Below are 27,069 nucleotides of genomic sequence, written 5' to 3'. Positions count from 1 at the left end.
AACTCATATATACGATTGCTCTTCATAGTCTATAGCTCTGCCTTCAACACCATTATTTCCTCAGTGCTGGTCAAGAAGCTCCAATCCCTGGGCTCTGCACACCCCTCTGCAACTGAATACTTGACTTCCTCATCGGAAGACCACAATCAGTACAAATTGGAAACAATGTCTCCTCCTCACTGACTATTAACACAGGCACACTCAAGGATATGGGCTTGAGCCACTGCTCAACTCACTATACACCAATGGATGTGTGGCCAGGCATAATTCCAATGCCATCTACAAATTTGCCGATGATCCCGTGGTTGTTGGCAGAATCACAAATGGCAATGAGGAAGCATACAAGAGGGAGATAGATCAGCTCGTTGAGTGGTGTCACACCAACAACCTTTCACTAATTGTTAGCAAAACCAAGGAGTTGATTGTGAACTTCAGGAGAAAGTCAGGAGAACACAGTTCAGTCCTCATCGAGGGCTCAGTAGTGGAAAGGGTCGAAAACATCAAATTCCTGGGTGTCAGCATCTCTGAGGATCTGTCCTGGAGCCTCCACATTGATGCAATCATAAAAAATGCTTGCCAGTGCCTATACTTTGTGAGGTGTCTGAGAGGATTTGTTATGTCACCAAAGACTCGCAAAAACTTCTACAGGTGTACAGTGGACAGCTGGTTGCATCACTGTGTGGTATGGAAGTACCAATGCTAAGGACAAGAAAATGCTCCAGAGAGTTATTAACTTGGCTTGTGACATCACGGGCACCAGGCTTCACTCCATCGAAGACATCTACAAGAGGTAGCATCTTAAGAAAGCAGCCTCTATCGTCAATAACCCTCATGACTTAGGCCATTCCCCCTTCACTCTGCTACCATTGGGGGGTAAAAAGTACAGGAGCCTAAAGACGAGCACTCAGCAGCACAAGGACAGATTCTTCCCGCTGCCATCAGATTCCTGAATGATCAGTGAACCAAAAACACTTTTTATGCACTATTTTTATTTATTTTTTTGTAAGATGGTTTATATGAATGTTTGCACTCTGATGCGACCACAAAACAACAAATTTTGTGACTTATTCATGACAATAAATTCTGATAAGTGTATAGCAGGTATAGGCAACATGGAGCAAATAAGGTACTTGAGGGGTATGAAAAATGCAAAAAAATTAAGAAAGAAATCAGGAAGACTAAAAGGACATGAGATTGCTTTGGAAGACGATATGAAGGAAAGTCCGAAGGATTTCTACAAGTATATTAAGAGGAAAGGGATAGTAAGGGACATAATTGGATCCACGAAGGTTGAGGTGGTCAGCTATGTATAGAGCCCAAAGAGATGGGTGAGATTTAAATTTTTTTTTGCATCAGTATTTACCCAGGAAACTGCACAGAATCAAAGGAAGTTAGTAAAACAAGTAGTGAGGTCATGGAACCGATACAGATTATTAAAGGAGGTGCTTGCTGTCTTAAAGCAAATGCGGGTCAGTCAATCCCCAGGCCTGACAAGATATTCCCTCGGACCTTGAGGGAGGCTTGTGTAGAGATTGCAGAGGCTCTGGCAGAAATATTCAAAATGTCCTAAGACGTGGGTGTGGTGCTGGAGGACTGATGGGTAGCTCATGCTGTTCCATTGTTTAAAAGAGGTTCCAAAAGTAACCCTGGAAATTATAGGCTGGTGAGGGTGATGTCAATAGCTGGTAAGTTATTGGAAGGTGTTCTAAGAGATCAGATTCACAAGTATTTTGGATAGCCAAGGACTGATTAGGGATAGTCCACGTGGCTTTATGTGTGGTTGGTTGTGTTTAACCAATCTTAGTTTTTCAAGAAGGTTACCTAGAAAGTTGATGAAGGAAAGGCTGTGGATGTTGTGTACATGCACTTTGGTAAGGCTCTGACAAGGTCCCACATGGAAGGTTAGTGAGGAAGATTCAGATGCTCGGTATTCAAGGTGAAGTAGTAAACTGGATTCGACATCGGTTATGTGGGAGAAGCCAGAGAGTGGTAGTGGATGATTGCTTCTCAGATTGAAAGCCTATGACTGGTGGTGCGCCTCAGGGATCAATTCTGTGACCATTGTTGATTGTCATCTAAATCAATGATCTGGATGATAATGTGGTAAATTTTCAGATGGACAGTGAGAAAAATTTTCCAAGCTTGAAGAGGGATCTGAACCAGCTGGAAAAATGGGCTGAAAATGGCAGATGGGATTTAATGCAGACCAGTGTGAGGTGCTGCATTTTGGAAGGATAAACCAAGAAATAATATATATGGTAAATGGTGGGGCACTGAGGACTGTGGTACAACAGAGAGATCGGGGAATGTAGATATATAGTTCCCTGAAAGTGACATCCCAGGAAAAATAGGGTTTAAAGAGACCTTTTGGCATATTGGCCTTCATAAATCAAAGTATTGAATATAGGAGTTGGGATGTTATGGTAAAGTTGGATAAGACATTGGTAGGGCCAAATTTGGAGTAATGTATTGGGTCACCTAACCATGGGAAAGAAATCAAATTAGATTAAAAACACAACAATAAATATAAAACAGATCAAGCCAGTAGCCTTTTATCTATAAAAATTAATTCCACAGCAGGATAAGTCATAAAGCAATGAAAGGATTTTATTGCATGTCATTCCTTTGACTTTTTCTGACATTATGATTGACCATTAAGCATAAAACAGCCAATAAATCACAAAGTATCCGAAGTTTGGGAGTTGTAAATTACACCATGGCATGTGAGAATCCAATGCTATGTAAATACAGAGAAGATTTTCATGGATGATGCTCAGTCTTCAGCAACTGAGCTACAGGGAAAGGTTAAACAGGTTAAGACTTTTTTCATGGACTGTTAAGTTTGTGGGGAGGTTTAATAGAGGTACTTAAAATTATGAAGGCTATAGACTGAATGCAGGTAGTTTTTTTCCACTGAGGGTTAGTGAGATACAAACCAGAGGGCATGGGTTAGGGTAAAAGGGGAAAAGTTTAGGGAGAACTTCTTCACACAGAGAGTAATGTGAGTGCGGAACGAGATGCCAACTGAAGTGGTGAATGTGAGTTAAATTTTAAGATTTAAGAAGAATTTGGACAGGTACGTGGATGGGAGAGTTTTGGAGGGCTATGGGCTGGATGCAGGTTAGTGGGACTAGGCAGAAAAATTAGTTTGGCACAGACTAGAAAGGCCAAGGGGCCTGTTTCTGTGCTGTAATATTCTGTCGTTCTATGGATTCCATGGGATGAATGGCCAGGCTATTACAATGCCAACAACCAGGGTTCATTGCAGACAAATATAGCTTTGTCTGCAAGGAGTTTGTATGTTCTTCTTTATGTCTGCATGGGGTTCCTCCAGATGCTTCAGTTTCTTTCCATATTTCAAAGACATAGGAGTGGGTAGGTTAATTGATCACATTGGTGTATTTGGGCTCATGGGCCAGAAGGGCCTTTTACTGTCTGATATTTCTAAATTAAAAGAAAATAATTTAAATCCTATAATTATGTTCTAATGTATACCATCTTTAGCAAGCTATAAATATCTCATGTGGGTCAGTTGTATTAACAAATCTATTTACATGGACTTTGCGACTTAATGGTCTTTGACATTAACATGTTCCAAGATGTTCCCTGCTGTCTTTAATAAAAATTTAATTCACAAGGTGTGTTACTTAATGTTTTTATTGTCAGTGAGCATAGAATGTTGAGGGCTATCTGTGTACATGACTGATTTATTCAGTTGGTTAGATGCGCTGACCTTCCCCCCCCCGCCCATTAAGTCATCTGGGGTTGTAGATGAGTGAGTTTAATTCCAACCTCTACGTTAGATGAGGTTTCCTTCAGAAGCTATTGAAATATAATTGAAGAAGTTGCTGGAAAAATAATGGCATTTGCAACACCCACCATTATTAGAGTATTTTGAGGGAATGAAACAACCTATGATATAAAGTAGCATTTGGCTTGCAAATTACACTATTTGCAATGTGCCTCTATTAGTTTGATAAACTGGTTAAGGAAATGCATCTTTGTGCATTGAAAAGGTCCCAGATGCCTTGTTAACTTTGATATGCTCTTAAACAAATCAGATTTCCAGAGATTTGTGATAGAAAATTAATTAATATCTTAAGATAGGGTGTGGGAGTGGAAATTCAGTCTGTGAGCTAGAACTCTCCAGCATTTGTAGGGCCTGGTTAACAGAGCACCAATTGTCAGTATGGATAGGAAACAACATCTCCCCCTCACTGATAATCAACACAGCACTAGGCACAATTCAAATGCTGATGCCAACTTAGCCAATGACACCATAGTCAATGGCAGATTCACATATGGCAATGAGGAAGTGTACAGGAGGGAGATAGATAGCTAGTTGAGTGAGGCCACAACAACAATCTTGCACTCAATGTTGGCAAAACCAAGGAGCTGATTATGGACGAGGAAGGAGAAATTAGGAGAACATGAACCAGTCCTCATGAGAGGTCAGCAGTTGAAGGGGTTAAGAACTTCAAGTTCCTGGGTGTCAACATCTGAAGATCTGTTCTGGGTCCTCCACGTTGATGCAATCACGAAGAAGGCTCGCCAGCAGCTATGCGCTCAGGACAAGAAGAAACTCCAGTGGGTTGTTAACCCTGCTTGTGACATCACAGGCATCAGTCTCTACTCCATTGAGGACATCGGCAAGAGGCAGTGCCTTGAGAAAGCAGCCTCAAAGCTCAAGGACCCCCTCAGCCATCAGATTTCTGCACGGTTGATGAACCACAGAAATGACCTCACTTTCTCCTATTTTTGCACGAATGTATTTTTAAATGTAACTTTCTTGCAATATTTGGATATCCTGCTGCAAAATGATGAATTTCGTGACATGTTCAATGCAACAAATTTTGATTCTGTCCCGCCATTTTTGCAGGAACCTTTTAAAACATCTGAAGAGCCCAGGCTGAATTAGATATTTTTCAGAGAAAATCATTTTGTATTGCAACATGGCTTCAGTATGTGGATCACTGAAGAAAATAGTTAAAAATCCTGAAATGCTTTACATTTTCATTTGAACAATTTGGAGATATATTTGATTTCCCTCAAGAAACGTTGAGCAAGATCAACTTGTTAAGATCCTATTTTTATGATGAAATTACAGGCTTTTATTTGAATGTTTGATTAACAATTTTTGTGGCAAATACTCATTGAAGCAAAAATATTGCTTCAGATTATATCTTCAAATCTTGAAGTCAAGCATTTTGGTGTTATAATAACCTGAAAATGAAATCAATTCTTAAGTAATGACTACTCTCTGATGTATGTAATAAACCACTTCCATTGGATTCTTACATGCCATGGTGTAATTTACAACTCCCAAACTTCGGATACTTTGTGATTTATTGGCTGTTTTATGCTTAATGGTCAATCATAATGTCAGAAAAAGTCAAAAGAATGACATGCAATAAAATCCTTTCATTGCTTTATGACTTATCCTGCTGTGGAATTAATTTTTATAGATAAAAGGCTACTGGCTTGATCTGTTTTATATTTATTGTTGTGTTTTTAATCTAATTTGGTTCTATGGCAAATACTAAATTAGTAATCTAGCCTTTTATATCAATTATCTTGTGCAAACGTGATTACAAGTCATATGTATTTTGAAACTAAATGGGGTGGAGGTGAAGGAGAAAGATTTGGTAGTAATTATAGGTAAAGGATATCAAAAGGGAAAAAAATGCTTTTCCATAATTGGGATTTATTGTCAATTTCAATTGCTTCTTTGCTGGAGGCAGCATAATCAGATGTAGATCCCTGTCTGATTTATTTATAACTCTTGAATAAAATTAGCAAATCTTGAAGAAAATTAGTTTGATGTGTGATATTTTTCTGCTGTGGGTCATCTATGTAAGGAACTATTTTAAAACTGAAACAAATATAATTGCTGTGGAAAATGGAAAATGAATGCTCTTCACCCTTCAAGAGGCAGAACAATTTTTAATCTGCAATCAATCAGAATTACTTCATTTAAAATTCTTAAAACAATCCAAATTCCAGGAGAACATTTGGTTTTTGAAACCAGCTCCTAAAATATTATTCTTGTTCAAAATGGTTTTTGCATCTTTTCCTTACTGGAAATTGCCTGAATAGTTTAAAGCAGGGGTGTCAAACTCAAATTCACAGAGGGCCAAAATTAAAAACTTGGACTAAGTCGTGGGCCAAACTAAATATTTATTGAAAATTTTCAACAACATCTGCATGCTTTCTCTTCTTTCAGCATATGCAATGTTAAACTTTTTCTTATTAAAATAAATGTTGTTTAATAGTTTTGGTTAAACTCTTTCCAGAAGCATTAACAAATGAGAAATAAAATATTCAATAAATAATATTTCTCTATATCCTTTAAGCTCCTTTTAAATGTATTTTTTTTCACAAGCCAACAAGTCAAAAAAATAACAACTTGCTTCAATGACAAACAGGTTTGTCTTTTAAAATGATGAACATAGAGTCTGCCTCCCACCTGTCTTGAAAGGTCCTGTTTTCTGTCTTTCGTTTGGCCATTTTTCGTAAGGGGTTTATTACATGTGAGTTGGGCGACAGGTCGCAGATGCTAATGAAAGTAAAGAGAGGAGGGGGGGCGATTAGCGGGCTGACAGGCCGGCACCAACGCGTTTGCAAAGCATTCTGGGATTTGTAGTATTAGCTGTGCATGCGCTATACTGGCGCGGCAGCCAGCGGGCCAGCTCTAATACATATTTGATATGATCTTGCGGGCCAAATATAATCATATCACGGGCCAAATTTGGCCCGCGGGCCTGAGTTTGACACGTGTGGTTTAAAGAGACCCTACTCTTTTCCATTGTTTCATAAATATTTCTTTATGTATTACTAAAACATTTCAGAATATTTTTATTTGAATGCAATTACCTTGTAAAAGTGATTTTAAAATAAGGTGTTTAACTTATTAAGCAAGTTGACTCCTTCAGGTTTTTAAACATGTATTTTTAATTCGTGTAATATTTCTTCAAACATCACGGTGAGTTGACCATTCATATTAAAATTGAAATAGATCAATATACAGACTATAACATTTCATTCCAAAAGCAAAGATTTGTGCAACAATTTTTATTTGTTTCATTGGATTAATACTTTTTAACATTTTCTGTGGTTTTTACAGCTTTGCAAATTCAGGCTACCTTCCCATCTGTTATTGAAAGAATGCTAGAATGCACTGTAAAACCAAGAGTGTGTCACTTTTCCATTTTGTCAGGGCTCAGGGTTAAATATGATCCATGACTTCTTTACCTCTGTTGTTGTATCATTAACCTCTCCTCATTTGATCCTTATTGTTCCAGAGATGAAATCTTGTGCATTTTTCCTCGCTTGAACTATTGTGCCTTTTATTGCATGGTTTTTCTTTTCTTTTAGTTTGGCCTTTGTTGTGTTTTTTTAAAATTTTTTTCTGTATTTATTTCTGCTGAAATCTGGATTCCAGTCTTTCATCCCTAATGTTTTTCATTCTCCTATTGGTAAGAATTTTGTCAGTGAGTTATGGAGGCTGCATGTGCTAGAAATGGGACCATGACATAAATTTCCTGCACATCTGCTCTCATTCCTTCCTTCCCCTCTCCAGATAGGACAGAGATGGAGTACTCTTGCTTCTCACCTTTTGAACCCACTGGTTTTTTCTTCTACTGCGCTCAACCCCCTTTTCTGCTTTATGCAGGAGTTGCTGCTCCTGTGATTCCCTGGTCTACTCATCTCTTCCTTTCAACCCCTTCCTATCCTCTGCAATCATTAGAACTTCATACCTGTCCCACCATTTACCACCATACCTTTATCACCATTCAGAGACCTAAACAACCTTACAGTTAAGTTAGTGATTCGTGCACATCCTTTGACCTGGTTTATTGCATGTAGTACTTGAGCCTCCTCTGTATCCATGAGACCAAACATAGATTAGGTGACCATTTAATAGAGCACCTGCACTCTGGCTGCAGCAGTTATCTTAAACTTTAGGTTGCATTCATTTCAGCTCCCCTTCCGACCTTTCTATCCACATCCCAGCACAGTGAGCCCAAATGCAAACTGGAACAACATTTCATTTGGTAGCATCGAACCCAATGGTACAAACACTGAATTTCCAATTTCACATGATCCAGTCACAACAGTGCAACCTAGGTTTTGCCCTCTCATTCGTTACCTGCCTAAGTTTGGTTCCATCTACCGATCACCCACTCAGCTATCTACCTAGATTTCTTCCTTATTTTTTTTTAACTTTTCCTGATTGAGTGGTGCAAACTTGTGTGCCTGTTATAACGCTGTATCTCAAAATTAAAATAGCCTTTCACCACCTGGTTCGATTTTTCTCATCACTACTCCCTCATCTGGTTCTGCCTGTCAGCTACCATCCTCTGGCCATACCCAGGAGACAACAAATCCTGGATCTGCAGCAGAAAACAAGATGCTGGAGAAACTCAGTGGGTCAGGCAAAAGGATTGCCCTACATCAGTACAAAAGACAGATAACCAGTACAAAGAATTAAGGGGGAGGAGTGAGGGGATGTGGCAAATATGAAAGATGGAGCAAAGTGAGGAGCAGTTGATCGGCAAATGAACCTGGGTGGGAAATGGAAAGGTTGACTTAGATACAGAGTCTGGGAGAGAATAGTTAACACAATCTGCAGCCCTTTGATGTCTTCACATCACCGTGCTATCTTCACCCTTCTCTTCCCCACCTGATTCCATCTACCTATCATCTCCTTCATCTGGTTCTAATTATCAGCTGCCAGCCTCTTGCCTCATCCCTCCCTCTCAATACTCTATACTAGTCATCTTCTTTCTACACTCTGTCATGATGCAAGATTTCAACCTAAATTATCGTTTTCCCTCCACAGATGCTGCCTGACACACTGAGTTCTAGAAGTTTACTTTTTCTTCTGTAAGACAGTCTGTTCCTGAAGTCACAATTACCAAGGCTGCTTAGCTTACTGTCTAGTCTGATGCTTAAGTGCTATTCAAATATTGCTTCTATGTCTGATTCAAACTTTCAAGAAGAGATGCACAGGAGACTGCAGATGCTGAAATATGGAGCAAAATCAACTGCTGGAGATACTCTGGGATGAGCAGCATCAGTGGAAGAGAAAGAATGTTGGACCTTGATGAAGGGTCTAACCCAAAACATTGACCATTCTTTCTCTCCCTTTGATGCTGCTCAACTCTTTAAGGTCCTCTCACATTTTTAAACTTTCATACAAGTTGTTAATTTAAACCTCATCTGTAAAATTTAAAGTACAAAATAAATCCCATGGGATTTCATGGAGGAGATGAGAGGGGAAATTCATCATGTGCATACTTATTCTTAAATGAATGCCTCAACTAGTTAACTCACACGTACAAATTGATTGCCTTGTTTTCTCGCATAATATTCATGGCACAAAACCTGAGACCTGCCATATAAATGAAGATTTGTCTTTTCATTTTTATTGCAAGTTGAAAGTGGAAATTTTGCTTTTGCTCATCTTGTTTATTTTCTTTATATTTTGTCAGGATAAAGATGCGAAGATTGCATTCTTACAGAAAGCTATTGATGTAGTGATGATGGTGTCTGGTGATTACTTGTCTGTAAAACCTGCACGTGTTGTGGCTGGTTATGAACCAGAGAAAACTAACGAGCTTTTGCAAGCTATTGCAAAATGTTGCCTTAACAAGGTAAATGTTTCTGGTGAAGATGAAATGGGTAACAGGATAAATACAATATGTTCAGTTTCTTCCCTACTGTGGGACATATTTGTGGTTATTAGTTCATTCTGACTCCCAACAATTCATTGCTGTCAATTTTTCATGATCCTGGAAAATCTGTTGAAGAATAGATGATTGAGAAAAGTAATGGAGTCACAAGGCTAGATTTTTCTGTTGCAGTAATGATGAAGCTACTGGGGCATCTGAAGTTTCAGATGATTTGATGCAAATATCCAAAGCGTGTCAGTCAAGATGTGCTAATACCACGATATTGGTCTATTTCTAACCTCCTCATAATTCACTACAAATCCAAATGTCCAAATTGTAAGTGTATACAGTATGGATATACAGAATATGTATATACAGTATGTTCATGTTTGTGTCTGTATATGTAGTATGTGTATGTCTGTAAGTGTATTTATGTGTATATATTCATATATATATCATTAATGAATAGGAAAGCAATTTGTTCTTCAAGATCACCTTCACCTTAGTTTGGGCATGTTTACACCAGGACTAGAGCATCAGCTATTGACAGGAGTTTGTGCAATAACTGCCAGCACTCACCATCTTTTTTGGTTGGAAGATGACTATATCAGTGGAATCACCTTGCGTATCACCTTACCAGTCACCTCCTGAGTGCCACTAGGCAGTAAAACCAGTTCTTGAGGTGGATCAATTTAAAGATCCACAGAAGGTTAAGTGAGAAGATACAAATAATTTTTCCTGTGGTGTGGAAGTGTAGAATGGGATTGGCATAATTAAAAATCTGTAAGAGTGAAGGAAGTCCTAGATTTACTATTCAACGATGGCACAGAACATTACACCATATCAGAGGTCCGTTGTGCTGACCTGTATAAACCTATTCAACAGTCTATACTTTCCTTACCTCACACCCATAACCCCCTATTGTACAAGCCTCCACCACCACCACCCCGGCAATGCATTCCAGGCACTAACCACTCTCTAAGGACACAGAGGAGAAGATAAGTAGACAGATTTTGGAATGGTGCAGAAATAACAGTGTTGTTTTGAGGGAGACATCAGCTTCCTGAATATTGACTGGCAGCTCTTTATTGCAAGAGGGATAAACTGTGCAGAATTTGTTAGGTGTGTCCAAGAAAGACTCCTGATGCTGTACACAATAAAGCTGACTAGAAGAAAGGATATACTGGATCTCGTACTGGGTGATGAACCTGGTCACGTGTCAGACCTCTTGGTGGGGGAGCATCTCTGTTATAATGACCACAACTGCCTGACCTTTAGCATCGGTGTTGTGAAGGATAGGAGTAGACAAAATAGTAAAGTGTTTAATTGGGGAAGGGCTAATTATAATCGGAGTAGGGAGGACTGGGGAGAGAAAATTGGGAACGTTCTTAGAGAAAAGCACAGAAGTAATGTGGATGATGTTCAGGGACCACTTGCACAGGGTTCTAGATAGGGTTGTCCTACTGATGGTAGGATAATGGATACATATTTGACAAAGGAGGTGAGACACCAAGTTAAGAAGAAGAGGAAGGGCTCTTGAGAATTGTATGGTAGCCAAAAAGGAACGAATGAAAAACCTTAGAAGAGTTAGAAGGGGGCATGAGAAGGCCTTGGCATGTAGAATTAAGGAAAATCCTAAGGTGTTCTATGCATAGAGCGCCCTCCATAATGTTTGGGACACATACACATTTTTCCTTTATTTTCACCTGCAACTCAATGCCCTTGGTATAGATGTGGCTATTAGAGAGGTGGTAATCTCCCAGAATATCTACATCTCACAAGATGAACGTTCTAGTAACCTTGTTGCCATTTTTACATTCTACCTTGGATAGAATTGCATTTGCTGGGTCAGTTGCCAACATTTCAAGACTGAGACCGATGCAGACTAGTCGAATCTCTCTTAACTAGCACCTATGGGGTTCCCAGATGTCAGATTTGCGAATTTTTCTGTATTTCTGAGACTCACTCTTCAAATGCCTAACTAATACACCTGCATTAAGAAATCACCATTTAAAAGACAAAAGACACTGGAAAATATAAAATAATTTAGATAAAAACCAGTACTGTAGTCTTTAATTATGTAAAGTTCATTTTAATCAAGTTTGAACTTTGAACCTTAGTTGCTGGCGTTGTGATAGCATTGAGCTATCTGCCACACTAGCCGTACTGCTATCATAATTAACCACCTCCCCTAAGTTTACAGATAAAGCCTTAACTAATATATCTACTATTAATATTGATAATCTATTAATATAGATAAAGACTCTTACTAGGCGGGGATTGATAACCACCTTGGGAGAGACACCCCAGTGGTGAGCAGCATCAGGCTGTGCGCTGTCATTTCATTCCAATGCACCTTTACCGTGACTTTATTAAAACAGCTTTTGTGGCTGGGGCAAGACTGGGACACTCCGCTGTCTAAATGTTTACTCCCATCTTCATCAAGGGGTTGTGTGTTGCTTCAGAGAACATTTACTTTCACATGAGTACCTTCCTCTTGCTGACAACCTGGCTCATCTCCATGCAAATAGAGACAATGAAAAGAATGTGCACACGTTGCTAGTTCAACGGAGCAAACTTGCACGTGTCCAGTGAATTCTCAGCACTCCCTTGCAGGGTCCATCCACCCAGTATTTATTTGAAATTGTTAACTTTATTTATTTCCTGTATTTTTTTTTGCTGGTTGTTTGAGTTTCTGGTGATTGAATTGCAGATAATGGGGAATCTGCTGTAATTCTGGGTTATACTGTTTAGTGGCATATGGCTAAGACTCTCGAGATAGAAAGTCCTTCTGTTCCATGTCACTTCACTGTACGACACGCACCCTCCCCCCCCCCCCACCAGCCCCCAGTCATCTTTATTCTAATTAATTTGTGGTTTTCCAAGAACATTTCTGCATCCCAACTATAGAACTTAAGCAGTGTCTTGCATTTTGGATTCCAGAAGATGATTATAAATAATGCATTTATCTTTTATTCTGATGCTTTTGCTACTTAATTGAGTGAGAAAGATGTCAATAAAACCATGTTGTTTTAGCATCCTAAAATTTAAGATGTAAACTGGAAGTTATACAAACAGTTGTTAATTGGTTTGTTTATCCCTCTCATTTATGCAATTCCTGTTGGGGAATAGCTGTGAAATTTCGATACTATACTTCTGGGGAGGGAAATTTCATTAGAATTCTTCCAAGAATGTGATGTTTGTTGTAAGTGAACAATTCTACATGTATGATTTATTTGAAATTTTAAAAAGTAGTCACATTGTCATCAATTTATTCAAGTCCAGACAATTTGCCTGATTTTTGTTTGGCTTCACTTGTTTTTTTGGCTTTGTTCGGTTTTTTTCTCTCTAGTCCATGGCAGGGAGAGTTTCCAGATTTTAATTCTTGCATAACAATAAATAAAGTCAATTTTAATGGAAAATCATTGGAGAGATAGAGTCCTTAGATGGGGATATTGATCCATGAAGAATCCCATAACAACCAAAAATCCATCAGTCAGTCTGGAACATGTTCAGGAACGGTCTGAAATGAAGTGAGTGAAGCTAACAAGGTTTTTTCTCATCCCTGTCAAAGAATATAGTTTTGATACAGGAAAGTAGAACTGAGTTTAAAATATCAATCACCATCTTGCTGAATAGTGGAGATGTGGTTGTGGTCTATTCATGATTCTATTTGCTTGTTTGTGTTAAAAGTTATGATGAATTAGAATAAAGAATTTCAGTGGCAATATTAATGCTATATGTGGCTATCAGTGGAAATGATGAAAAACTAATAGTATTATTTCATTAGTTTACTTTGTTCATCAAACAGATATTTCAGTTTTTATTTATTGCATTTAAATGTAATAATATGAAGAAAACTTTAAAAAAAATGTAGGGTATGTTTCCCAATCTTGGGAGACGGTGGATTAATTTAAATCATAGTTTATCCCATATCTGCTCGGAGAATATGAAAGCATTTGTCTTCTGATGTAATAATTATGGGAAATATTTTTTCAGCAGTTCTCTGGTATCCTGTTTGTCCTCTGTTCAGAAATGTCTGAAAGCTTGATAGAAGGACGTTATGGAGAGAAATAATGGATTTGTGGCCCTTCACATAACCAGTCCCTATATTTAATGTTAAAAATATTTTTGACATTCAGGGAGGGCATGCCAAAAAAAAGTGCTGCACAGAGTAAAAGATAAATATCCCTGACTGACCAAGTCAAAGTTGTACTTGATGTCACAATGGTACTCTTGTACATTGTAAACAGAAACCAGGGGGATACATTTCCGATGAATATCTTGATTGTTGTAATCAATAAGCGGAATTTATTTGATACATTATGTGTTGTTTGCACAGATTTATTTTTTTCTTGATGTGTTCTTAATGCAAGTGTTGCATTTTGCGTAACTACTCAGTTTTTATTAAGTTGGTGAGGAAGATGCTGTTAGGTCAGCTATATTGTGCATAATGCTTTGCAAACTTGTGATACTGCTTTGGAGTATGAAAATGCTACTTGTAAAACTAATTGAAGATAAAACACTCAAGTTTCCTCTATATTTTGATCTACTTTGCTTATTATAAAAGTTTACAATTGCCAAAACAGTTTTATGTAAAAGAAGTGGAAAAACCGTATTCCTCTGTTTTCCTTCCTGCTATCCAGCTTTCCAGTGATGATTCTGTGAGGAGGGTCCTTGCAGGAGAAAAGACCGATCTTAAAGCAAAAGCAACATCTAGCTCCAAATCTCAGGGGAAAGAAAACAGAGAAAAAAGTGATGAGCACAAGAGGCAAAAAGACAAAGAACAGGAGGTAATCCTAGGTTCAGTATATTGCTGAAAGGATGTATGATATTTTATTCTGAATAAAATTATTTTCAAATTGAATACTGTAGAAAGTAGTATTTTTACAAATTAAAGGGTAAATATATAATCTGTTATCCTGCTCTATACATTTAAGTTTTCAGAACTGCAATTTTTATGACCGTACATATCCATTTTTTTTCTTTTAAGGAAAGGAATGATAATGAAATTAAAGAGTCTGGCAAAGACTGGAAAGAAAAGGAACAGTCAAGGGAACGTGGTAAACCAATGGATAAAGAAAGGGATCGGCACAAAGATGGTGATAGACGAGAAAGGGTTAAAGAACAAGGGCGAGACCAAGCAAGAACAAAAGAAAGGGACCAGGAAGACCACAAGAATCGAGGGGATGGAGAAAGAGTAGAAAAGGAAAAGAGTCGAGGAACAGAAAAAGTGGAGAAGGACAAGAATAGAGTTGATGGAGAAAAGGAAAAAGAACGAAATAAAGAGAGAGAAAGAAACAGAGATAAAGAAACAATGAGAAAGAAAAAAGGGAAGGACAAAGATCTTGAACATTCGAAAGACCCGCGTAGAGACCAAGAGGTGGAAAAAGAAAAAGCCAAAGAGCAGGCAAAATCAGAGAGACGGGTAATTTAAAAAAAAATCATTATTTGATTTAGTGGAATATCGTAATATGACAATTAAACTCAGGAAATATTTTGAAGAATATTTTCAAAAATAGAAAGTAATATAGTCTTTGCCACCGTGAAGAGAAGTCAAATTTCAATTGTTATTTCAGATGAAACCCATTTCTGACAAAGTTTGTATATCTTCCAATTCAGTGTCATATTCCCAGAATTAAATGCCATATTTCACTGAAATCTAGAAAATGTGAACTGTCAAATTTCATAAACCATTCTTGATTTTACATACTTTCTGAAAAGATTGTAAAGCTCATTATTTACAGAATCTTGGTGTTTATTAATAGAATTAAATTATAGCAGATTAGTTGCTCACATGATGTGATCAAAGCAGGCAGCATAACAGGCTACATAGTTGAACTTCAACTTGAAAATGCTGACTTTGAGCAGGTCTTACTCTGTACATCTGTAGAGTTTGTATATAATCTACTTGTCAAAATATAAGTAGTTTCTATGCTTGTTTTAGTCCATCTGATATTAATTTGTAATTCTGTTCTATATTCAGTGCAGAATTTATGATTTAATTATTTGTGTGGTGCTTTGATTATTGGTTTTATTTAGGAATGTTAGTTGCTTTTCTATTTTACTTTAATTTATTTTCTTTTTACTTCTACAGACTAAAGCTGCTGCAGAGGACATGCCACCCATATATTCTCCAGAAGTGGTGAGGGACATCAAAACTGAAGCAGAACAGGGGGTGAATAATTGATTTATCCTGAAATAAATTCATGGTGTGACTGCAAACTATTTATTGCAGAGAAATATGAGCATGAAAAGCTAAGTGCAACTCTCAATGAACTCTGACTGCCAAAAAACATGGACAGAGAAATTGTCAATTTTATGTAGGAGAAATATTTGGGAAAGTAAGAATCTATTTGGCATTGGGAATATAGGTGCAGAAATCATATCATTGTTATATAGGGTAATCTGGCTATTAAAAAAGTAAGTGCATGGAATTATTTCTTGAGGGATAAAATTAAAAAGTAAATATATTTTCTTAATCCGGCATCAAATTTTGATTAAAAAGAGCTTTAGAGAAAGACAAAAACTGCAGAGCTCGAATCTTTAGTGAAAAAGGAAGATTGGAGGGACTCCACTGGTCAGGCAGATTCCATGGATGGAAACCGTGCCTCAATAATTTGACTGCATTTTTGAAGAGGAGACCCAAGAAGACTGATGAGGGCAAGGTGGTGGATGTTGGCTACATGGACTTTTGCAAGGATTTTGGTAGGCTGGTATGAGGTTGGATCATGTGGGATCCAGGGTAAGCTAGCCAAATTGGTTAGAGGCAGGAAGTAGTATTGGAGGGTTGTTCTTCAGATTGGAGGCTTGTAAACAGTGGAGTGCCGCAGGAATCGATGATGGGCCCATTGTGTATATTAATGGAGGCAATATAATTAGTGGGGTTTTTTTTTGGATGACACAAAACTGTTTGCATGCTGGACAGTGAAGAAGGTTGTCTTGATTGACTTGGAAAGTGGCAAAGAATAGTAGGTGAAATTTAACTCTGACAACAGCAAAGTGATGCATTATTGAAGCTAAACTGGGGCAGAGCTTGCATGGTGTAAATCAGAGCCCTGGGAAGTGTTGTAGGGGAGGTGGATTGTTACAGTATCTTCCTCTGGCTGGGGCAGTCTATAACTAGAGGACATGGGTTTAGGGAAGGAGGGGAAGGATTTAAAAGGAACCTGAGAGGCAATTTGTTTTCACATTGAGAATGGTGAGTATATGCAATGATCTACTAGACAAAGTGGGAGAGGCAGGTGCAATTAGAACATTTTAAATCCATTTTGGCAGCAGCATGGATAGGAAAGGTTTAAAGGACAAATATAAGTAAATGAGGCTAGCTCAGATCGATACCTTGGTCATCTTGGACAAGTTGGGCCAAAGGATCTGTTTCCATGCTGCATAAATATAATGCTGTAGTAGGGGTGAAACATGAAAGTCTGCAGATGTTGTGATTGTAGTAAAAATACAAAAATGCTGGAGGATCTTAACGGGTAGGCAGCATCAATTGGAGATAAAAATGTTGGATAATCAACATTATGAGTCTGAGTGCTGCACCCCCCCCCCCCCCTCAAGGTATGAACAAAAAGCAGACAGGCACCTGAATAAAAAAGTCTGGGGGAAGAGGGAAGAAAGGGCAAAGGGGGGAAGCACAGGACAACTTGCAAAATGCCATTATTGGACATGTCAGGACAGGAGGAATGGTGAGAATTGATTGGGAGGGGTGTGGCTGTGTGAATGCAAAGCTGGAGGAAAAGAGAGAGAGAGGGAAAGAGAAAGAGAGGATACGGACAGGGGGAGGGGGCTTACTGAAACCAAAGACAAAGTTAATGCCATCTGGTTGATGGGTGCCCAGACAGAATATTGTTACCCCAATTTGTTTTTTTTTTCGAAATTTATTTATAGTATCTCCATACATTCATTTCAAATTGACTTAGTATAATATTACATAATAGATACTAAATAATTTTCACCCCCCCCACCTCCCCTAACCCCTTAGGAAACCACCTTGTGGTGGTTAATTCCCAAAAACCCAAATGGGTGTGGTATAAACCACAAGTGGCATATGACTTTCGGGAGCAGAAGTACCACCCCCTCCCCCCCCACCCCCCCAGGCAGACAAAATACACGTATAAACCGAAAAATCATCATTTCTTATATCCATAAAACCCCGGTCCATCAATTTAACCAATCTTATTCATAAACTCTTTTTTTGAAAATCCAAACTTGATATTAAATTTTGCACCCTTTCCACCCTCCCAACACTAAGTTAAACATTGTTTACAATCAATAAAAGTTTTTAAAAAAAAATTTTTTTTTTCAAGTCTTCCTGAATTTCATCCACTGAATTAAAACACCTCTGAACATCCCAGTTCAACACTGAATCTTCCATTCTTCTCAGTCTCAAGTTGAATTTGTAGCTTACTTTCAAAAAAAGTTTTTTTCAAATCTTTTAAAATTTTCTTGAACATAATTCCTTCGGTCTTGATCTTCTAAAGGATCAATGTTATTCATAAGTTCTTTCTTCTGTTTCCCAATTTAATACCAAATTTTCCACTTTGTCAATCTTCTCAATGTTAAGTTGAAATTATTGTTTATTTTCAAGAAAAACATTCAAAATTTTTAACTCTTCTTGGACATTGCTCCTTCGACTTTAATTTTATAAATCATCAATCTTGTTCATAGTTTCTTTCTACTGAATTTCCAAATTTAATAATAAAGTTTCAATTTTTTCCAATTTTCTCAATATTAAACTGATCTTGTTGTTTAGTTTAAAAAAAACCTTTTCAAAACTATTAAAATCTGTTTGCAATGTATGCATACTCACAGATAATAAATTCACTCTTCCAATATTCCATCCAAAAAAAAATCACTAATAAACTTTATTGCAGGTCAAGGAGTTCCATATATATGTTTATCTTCAGAAAATATTTCAAATATTTCAAATCAACATTCGTCGCCATCTTTCAAAAAGGAGTCCGAAATCAACTTTAATAAATTCTGTTCTTGAGAAAACTCCAGCACCAACTCTGGCTCTGTCTGAACAAATAGGTCAAATTTCTTCCAAAGTCAAAGAATGTAATTTTGTTCTGTATTTATAGATAATAAATTCATCCTTCCGATATTCCATCCAAAAAAAAATCACTAATAAACTTTAATGTTATCTGGATTTTTAAAACTCATGGACAACCAATGCCAATTACTACAATTTAACTTCATAAAACATTTCAAATCAATATTCATCACCATCTTTCAAAGGGGTGTCCAAGGCCAGCTTATACGACAGTCCAATTAATGAGCTCCGTTCTTAAGAAAATTCCAGCCTTGACTCCGTGGTTCTGTCTGGGCAAGTAGGCCGAGTTTCTTCCAAAGTCGGGGAGTGTAGTTTTGTTCTCTATTTGAACTCTATTTTCCTTAATCTTTATTGCCATTTTAAACATCTTTCAGAGGGGTGTCCAAGGCCAGCTTATCCGACAGTCCAATTAATGAGCTCCGTTCTTAAGAAAATTCCAGCCTTGACTCCGTGGTTCTGTCTGGGCAAGTAGGCCGAGTTTCTTCCAAAGTCGGAGAGTGTAGTTTTGTTCTGTATTTGAACTCTATTTTCCTTAATCTTTGTTGCCATTTTAAACATCTTTCAGAGGGGTTCCAAGGCCAGCTTATCCGACAGTCCAATTAATGAGCTCCGTTCTTAAGAAAATTCTAGCTTTGACTCCGTAGTTCTGTCTGGTCAAGTAGGCCGAGTTTCTTCCAAAGTCGGAGAGTGTAGTTTTGTTCTGTATTTGAACTCTATTTTCCTTAATCTTTGTTGCCATTTTAAACATCTTTCAGAGGGGTGTCCAAGGCCAGCTTATCCGACAGTCCAATTAATGAGCTCCGTTCTTAAGAAAATTCCAGCCTTGACTCCGTGGTTCTGTCTGGGCAAGTAGGCCGAGTTTCTTCCAAAGTCGGAGAGTGTAGTTTTGTTCTGTATTTGAACTCTATCTTCCTTAATCTTTGTTGCCATTTTAAACTAAAAACAATTGATAAACAAAACAAAGACTTTTAACAGAAAAGAAATATTCTTAAAACGGGTATTTATATAACTGCCTGGGGGAGACCGGGAATGCACGTCTGCTCCCTACGCCATTTTGCTACGCCCCCGGTTACCCCAATTTGTGAGTAGTTTCAATCTGGCAGTTTGTGAAACCATGGACAGACATGTCGGAAAGGGGTGGGGAAATCTCTACTATTGCAATGGACAGAGTGAAGGTGCTCAATGAAGCGATCTTCCAGTCCATGTCCAGCCTCTCTGATGTAGAGGAGGCCACAAGTGGCCACAATGACCCCTGCAGATTCACAAGTGAAATGTTGCTTCACTTGTAAGGACTGTTTGGGACCTCCAAATGGTGGTGAAGGAGGAGTGTAGGTGCATGTGTGGCATTTCTCTTGGTCGCAAGGGTATGTACCAGTTTGGTGGGGAGTACAATTGGTGGGGAGGGAGGAGTAGACAAGGGAGTCATGGAGGTAGCAGTCCCTGCAGAGGGTAGAAAGGGCAGGAGAGGGAAAGATGCATCTGGTGGTGAGATCATATCGTAGATGGATGCGGAAGCTGGTGGGATGGTAGGTGAGGACAAGGGGAATTCTGTCCTTATTGTGTTAAGGGCAGAATGGGCTAGGTCAGATGATTGGGTAAGACAGAGTTGATGGCAGTTGAGGCAATGCCACGTTTCTTTGAAGAAGGATGATCTCACATGGAAGACCTCGACCTGGGAGCAGATGTGATGGAGGAATTGCGAGAAAGGAACTGAATCCTCACAGGGGACAAAGTGTGAAGAGCTGTGGTCAAGGTAGCAGTGGGAGTTGATGGGTTTGAGATGAGTCACTGAAGGTGGTGTAGCAAATGGCCTTGAAGAGGTTTTCAGTGAGGTAAAGGGTGCCATCTTATGTTGAGAAGGTGATAATGGGAATTATTTGGGGAGAAGCAATGGGCAATTTGGACGGAGTGGGGGGATCCTGCATTTTAGTGCATACCAGTCTAAGCTTTACAGGAAGAAGGGAGGAAGGAGAAATATCAAATGAAAGCCAAGCAGTAGTAGACCTTAGTCACTATTAGAGTGAAGCATGAAAGTCTGCAGATGCTGTGATTGTAGTGGTCTATGGATGCTGCGATACCTGCTGAGTTCCTCCAGCATTTCTGTGTCACAGTTAGACAAGTGTACACTTAAAATTTACAATGTTTAAGTCTTTCTTAATATTTATATGAGAATAAGTGGCATGGATAAGTATGTTGTGAGCAGACAGTGAAGTGTTGAAAAACTGAAAACAATTTGCATGTCTTTGATGAGCACTAGGATGGTTTCTCATTTCTCCGCCTCCTCATTCCACCTCCTCATTCATCCTCCTCTTCCTCCTCCTCCACTAGCCTTCTGCTCCATTAGCCAAATCCTTTGGAGCATGTTCAAACAGTGCCACTAGCCTCCTGCTCCTCCACCAACCTCCTCCTTCACCAGTCTCCTGCTCTGTCAGTTGAATCCTGTGGAGCATGTTCAAAGGGTGCCATTACATTCAGTGATATGCAGGAATTACGGGGGTGGGGTGGGGGGGGAGAACACCATGAGTTACTGCACTGGGTGACACCAACCCTCGTGATGCCACTGAGAATTCCCTTGTGTGATGAAAATGACTGATTTCACAGAGTAAACTGTTCTCTAAAGTTGGAAAATCTCTGGTCTTTTCTTATACAGCAGAACACTGCCACCTGTGGGTGTTATACATATCGACAGTAAAAGCTTGGAAGGACCAGTCATGTGAAAATTAACTACTATGGTCACTTTGAAAGCCATAAGCAAAGCCACATCCTGTTTGTTCTGCCTATACTTTATAGTTGTGGTCACAGCATCAGGCAGATTTAAATTACAGAGACAGATGGGAAACTGCAGATGCTGAATCTGAAGTCAAACACAATTCATGGAAGAACTCAGCAGTTCAACCATCATCAGTGGAAGAAAAACTTTTCATTAGCTCAAAACAGCGACTGTTTATTTTATCCTACTGATGCTGTTGGACCTGCTGAGTCCCTCCAGCTGATCTGTGTTTGACTTCAGATTTAAACTTTGATGCCTTTTGTGTTAGGAATCCTCTGTGTAAACAGGCAATCTCGTGCATTGCCACCTCCTGAATATGTGATAAAAGAATTGAATTGTTTATTGTCATGTGTACCAAGATAAAGTGAAAATCCAGGAATGTCAACCCACACTTATGTACAGCGGGTTTGGCCAATATGTTTGGTTTTCCTTCAAACTTGCTCTCCGACTCTCTCACCGCACGTCCCCTTCCCCGACCAGGCACAACTCTGGAGTGGGGCAGTCATGGATCGATCCTTCTCTGTGCACAAAAGGAAGGTCCACGAAGGCACGTTCGTGGATAATGAGCGCTTGAACAGATCTCTGGTGGAAGTATCTAAATAGTTTTATCTGTGGCAAAATATTCATATAAGCCCCCCATGCTCTCCAGTGTTTTAAACTCCTTCGTCAATCAAGAACTATATTTTATTAAGTAAAATATACACCCAAGATCTTGACCTTGTTAATTCTGGATTATCCAATGTAACCATTGAAAAAAAATACAGTCTGCAAAATACTGTTTTTCCCAATTCCAGCATTTAAAAAAAAAAACAAAAAAAAACTTGCTCTCCAATAAATGATCTTGCAATCTAGACATATCTGGAAGCAAGTTATTGCAAACTTGTAATTGAACAGTAAAGTACTACAACAACAGCTAGATTGTACCCTGTAGCCTGTTGAAATCTTAGAAATACAGAAATACGCCACAATGAGGTACATATGCACCATCACCCAGCAAATATACTGCAGGAAGCTCATGATTCTTTTAAATAGCTCTAGTCGTGGAGGCATGCCTCGAAGGACAGATTGATCATGTAGCCTGCTTGTCTACATAATTCCAGCAGTTGTTAGATGTAACTGTACAAAACCTTTTATCAAGATTATGTCCTTAGCAATTTTTATTACAACTGTAACCTCTTATCCTGCATACCATTTTGAGCTAAACTTTAAATAAAAAACACTTGTGCTACCAAGCTTAATTTATCATTCAGTATCATGGAGTAAATAATGTCTCTTCTTCCAGTCCTGATTTTTAAAAAAGAATAATTTCTTCTCAAATGTACAAGGACAAGCAAAATACTGAATGTTTTAAAATCCTGATAGTTCATCTTTTGTCTCAGTGATTAGTCCAGAGTGTGAGATGGAGGTCAGAGAGAGGATGTGTGGTCAGAGCTGGGGTCTGGATATGGGCTGGGTGTACTGCAGGAGCCAGAGTCCAAAGTGTCCATTTATCTCCTACCTCTTTAAACTCACCTGGTTACTGGAAAGAAATAGTTTCCTATTTTAATGATCCAGCTAGTCTCACATTTTTATTTCATTTTTTTTTTACGTTACAGAGTTTTACAGTGTAATCAATTTTTTAACTGGTTATGATGTGTTACAACTGTACAATTAGACATGTTTCACATCGTAGATGGTGGCCAGCTTATTATCGCAAAGTGGAATTTCTTTGGTATTAATTAATTTGTGGTGACTTTTTGATTTGAAGGTCGAGAGCCCTGTGAAAATTCCAAGACCTTCATCAGCAAAAGGCCAAAGAAGGAAACCAAAGTCAGGAGGTGAAGGTATTAGACTCTACCTTAACAATAAACATTCTGTAATATATTCTAATACGTGTATTTAGTGCAAGTACAAACATTTCATATATGATAAAACAGAAAATGCTTGAGGTACTCAACAGGACAGGCAGCAATTATGGAGAGAGATATAGAGCCTATACTGCACAGAAATTAAAAACTTAATGACGATGTCTGGATAAGCAGATGAATCAAATAGGCCCTTTATTCACAACTTAATTTTCTAAAATCATTACTTGCAGCGGAGAGTTGCATTAGAGTGGAAAATGGCTTAGGAGCATACTGGCTGAGTCTAATCTTACCGATGGACATTGGTTGAGGGTATCTAATTTAAATAAGGATCTTCAGCTGGTTTTTCACTTCATCCGCAACATGGAGACAAAAGATGATAAGACAAAGGAGGAGAATTAGGCCATTTGGCCCATCAAGTCTGCTCAGTCATTCAAATCATGGCTGATGTTGTTTTCTCCTCAACCCATTCTCATTTCGTTTTATAATGCTTGATACCCTTACTCATCAAGAACCTATCAACCTCTGTTATAAATCTACCTAGTTACTTGGCCTCCACAGCCATCTGTGGCAATGAATTCCACACATTCTTCACCCTCCAGCTGAAGTAATTTCTCCACATCTGTGTTCTAAAGGGTCACTCTTTTATTCTGATGCTGTGCGTTCTACACCTAGATTCTCCCACTACTGAAAACATCTCCACATCCACTCTCGCTAGTTCTTTCGATATTTACAATGCATGCCCATAGCCAGTGTACAATTGGTATCACTGTCATAAACCTCCTCTGGATCCTTCTCCAATGCCAGCACATTCTTCTTTGAATATGGGACCCAAAACTGATGACAAATGTGATCTCATGAGTGCTTTATAAAGCCTCAGCATTACAACTTTGATTTTATATTCTAGTCCTCTTTAAATAAATGCTAATATTGCATTTGCCTTCTTGCTAACTCAACATGCAAGTTAACCTTTAGGGAATCCTGCACAAAGACTTCCAAGTCACTTTGGACCTCCGCTTTCTGAATTCTCCCCATTTAGAATAGTTTTTTTATTTATTTACTCCTTCTATTGAAGTGCATGACATACACTTCCCCACCCTGCGTTCCACCTGCCATTTCTTTGTCTATTCTCACAACCTGTCCAAGTCCTTCTGCAGACTCCCTGCTTCCTTGACACCACCTGCCAGATCACCTATCCTTGTATTATCCTCAAATATGATCACAAAGCCATAAATTCTGCCATCTAAATTATTCAAATACAAGGTGAAAAGGAACAGGCCCAACACTGACTCATGGGAAAACCCACTAGTCACTGGCAGCCAGCTAGAAAAGGCCCCCTTTATTTCCACTCTTTGTCTTCATCCAGTGAGCCAATCTTCATCCATGCTCACACATTTCCTGTAATACCATGGGCTCCAATCCTGTGTAGCAGCTTTATGTGCAGCATCTTGTCAAAGGTCTGAAAATCAGAGCGAACAACTTCCACTGACTCTGTATTTCCTTCGCACTAATTCTTCGATACACTTGGGAGTAGCATGATGTTGCAGCAGTTAATGCTGCAACTCTCAGCACTTGAGACCCAAATTTGAGACCCAGTGATGTTTTTCCACCCAGACATTCCAGTTTCCTCCTTCATCCCAAAGCAATGATGATTGGTGAATTAATTGGTTACTGTAAATTGTACGTAGGAATCCAGACAAGTTGATAAGCATGTCAGAGGCAACAAGTTAACAGGAAATAATTGGAGAAGTGGGTTTGAAGATATTGTTCTGGCTGTTGGCATGGAGTAAATGTGAAGGGTGTTAAGTCCTATGTAATGAGCAAATGGAAATTATTGTTTCACCATTGCTGTCAATTAACTTTTTACTCACTTCACTGGCAATGTCAATTTCCTTGCTTTTGTATGTGTTTCATTTCCCGTGTTGGAATTTGACTTGCATAATTGCCCAATAGTTATTTTTGCAGTAATTTGCAGTGACTTTTTAACTTTGTCAGCAGTGGCACTGCTTTGGCTCCTGCAAAGCTGACAATGGAAGCTTCTTTTTGTGATCCTTCAGTATGTGTGCATGTTTTCTGGAAGAAATGAACACCTCTCACAGCTGTGATATTCTCTGGAATGATCAAACCTATGTATTCATTTTGGGAAAAGTGAGCTTACAGCTAAACAAAACTTACAATGAACATAGTACATAGTTATTCCTATTTGAGTGGGTTCAGTAAAACTCCATAATCCAGCACTCTTGGGACTTTGGAGACAGATGAGCAGAATTTCTGGATTATCATGTAAGCAAAGTACTAATTCAAATTTTTTTTTGATATTTTATAGAATAATAAATTTTCCAGAGAAATTTGAAGGGCATTTGGGACACACAAACAGAGTTAAAAGGGATCGCAGGAACTGTGACCCTGGTGAATGGAAGGCAGTGAGGGAACCGGGGCCCCAGTGAGTGGTGGCAGTGAGGGAACCAGGACCCTGATGAGTCGAAGGCAGCAAGGGAAGTGGAGCCCTGGTCAGTGGTGGCAGCGAGAGAACTGGGCACTGGTGAGTGGAAGGCATTGAGGGAATGGGACCCTGGTGGGTGGAAAGCAGTGAAGGAATGTGGCCCTGGTAAGTTGCTGGCAGTGAGGGAACAGAGACCCTGATGAATGGAAGGTAGCAAGGGAACAGAGACCCTGTCTTGCCAGATAATGATCCATTGGGATGACTGAATGGTGTATTAACAGAACTCTATGTATTTTGACTTGACTATGTCTAATGGGATATGGTGCTCCTGGTGAACAGCACAAGCATTCTATTTGCCACCTAGTTTAAACCAAGGTTGTGGGGTACATTATATGTTTTCCTGAAAACTTTCCTTCTTGTTAAAAAATAAGTGATTTTGCTACAAAACCCTGATAGAATTAAGTATTTTCTTATAATTATTAATTCTCTGGTCCACAACAAAAATAAGTCGGTTTCAGGTGGCCAGAATACCTATTCTATACTAATGTGGCTGACGGGTGGCTACCTGAAAGAGAAGAACCCGGCCAGAAGGAGTACTTAGCTAACCCTCCTCAGGTAGGTATATTCTCCAGATCTGAGAATCCCTAGTTGCACCTAAAAGCAGCACCAGGCAAAGCGGCTCGCAGCTTTCAGGTGCCTAGCAGTCCCCGCTCTCTGACAGTCCCCGGCATGGGACGTCAGGGCTGGGGCGGCCAGCATGAGATGTCAGCGCTGGGGCAGCCAGCGCGGGAGCGGCCGGCGCGGGATGCCCCAGACTCCCAAACATCAAGCTTCAGGCAACCGAGCCTACCTTTAGAGCTTTACACACTGTAGAGAAAGAATCAATTGAATTCAGTTTCTTTAATACCTTCTTACTATTATTATACGCCTTACCAAGATTACTAAAACATCGTTAAAATGTAATGTATATCCATTAATGGAGAAATATTTTGATACATAATGCAGATTGTTACATATATACCAGTTTAATTCATGTTCATTGTATGCATTAATTTCTATGGATTCTTTTCAAATGTTACATTTTTGCTATTTGCTTTCATATTTTCATTGCAATATTTGCATTTTTATTCTTAAGAAATGAAACTATAAGTGTAAAAGCATTACAGATGATAATATTTGACCGCAGTATTCTGGTGCAGTGTTCAGGACGCTGTTTACATTTAGAAGCAAGGAAGAGATACTCAGCATTTACGCGTTGTTTCTATTAATGCAATTTT

General features: G+C 38.8%; 1 protein-coding gene across 5 annotated transcripts in view; it reads left to right on the top strand.

The window, feature by feature from the left end:
* The window catches only part of traf3ip1 (TNF receptor-associated factor 3 interacting protein 1), a 186,969-nt gene that overhangs the window by 51,284 nt on the left and 108,616 nt on the right, over nucleotides 1–27,069 (top strand). For 2 of the 5 annotated variants that reach the window (XM_069934305.1, XM_069934304.1), the window contains exons 3-7: nucleotides 9,495–9,656; nucleotides 14,321–14,467; nucleotides 14,668–15,102; nucleotides 15,772–15,852; nucleotides 23,253–23,328. In XM_069934305.1, coding sequence (XP_069790406.1) covers nucleotides 9,495–9,656; nucleotides 14,321–14,467; nucleotides 14,668–15,102; nucleotides 15,772–15,852; nucleotides 23,253–23,328 — 901 coding nt within the window. The remainder of the gene's footprint in view (nucleotides 1–9,494; nucleotides 9,657–14,320; nucleotides 14,468–14,667; nucleotides 15,103–15,771; nucleotides 15,853–23,252; nucleotides 23,329–27,069) is intronic. The other 3 variants (XM_069934307.1, XM_069934306.1, XM_069934308.1) reach the window with 3 other exon arrangements.

The sequence above is a fragment of the Narcine bancroftii genome, chromosome 4 (assembly GCF_036971445.1).
Source record: "Narcine bancroftii isolate sNarBan1 chromosome 4, sNarBan1.hap1, whole genome shotgun sequence".
Taxonomy (NCBI): Eukaryota; Metazoa; Chordata; class Chondrichthyes; order Torpediniformes; family Narcinidae; genus Narcine; species Narcine bancroftii.
Note: the sequence above shows the minus strand (reverse complement) of the source record. Positions and strands in the feature narration are given on the sequence as shown.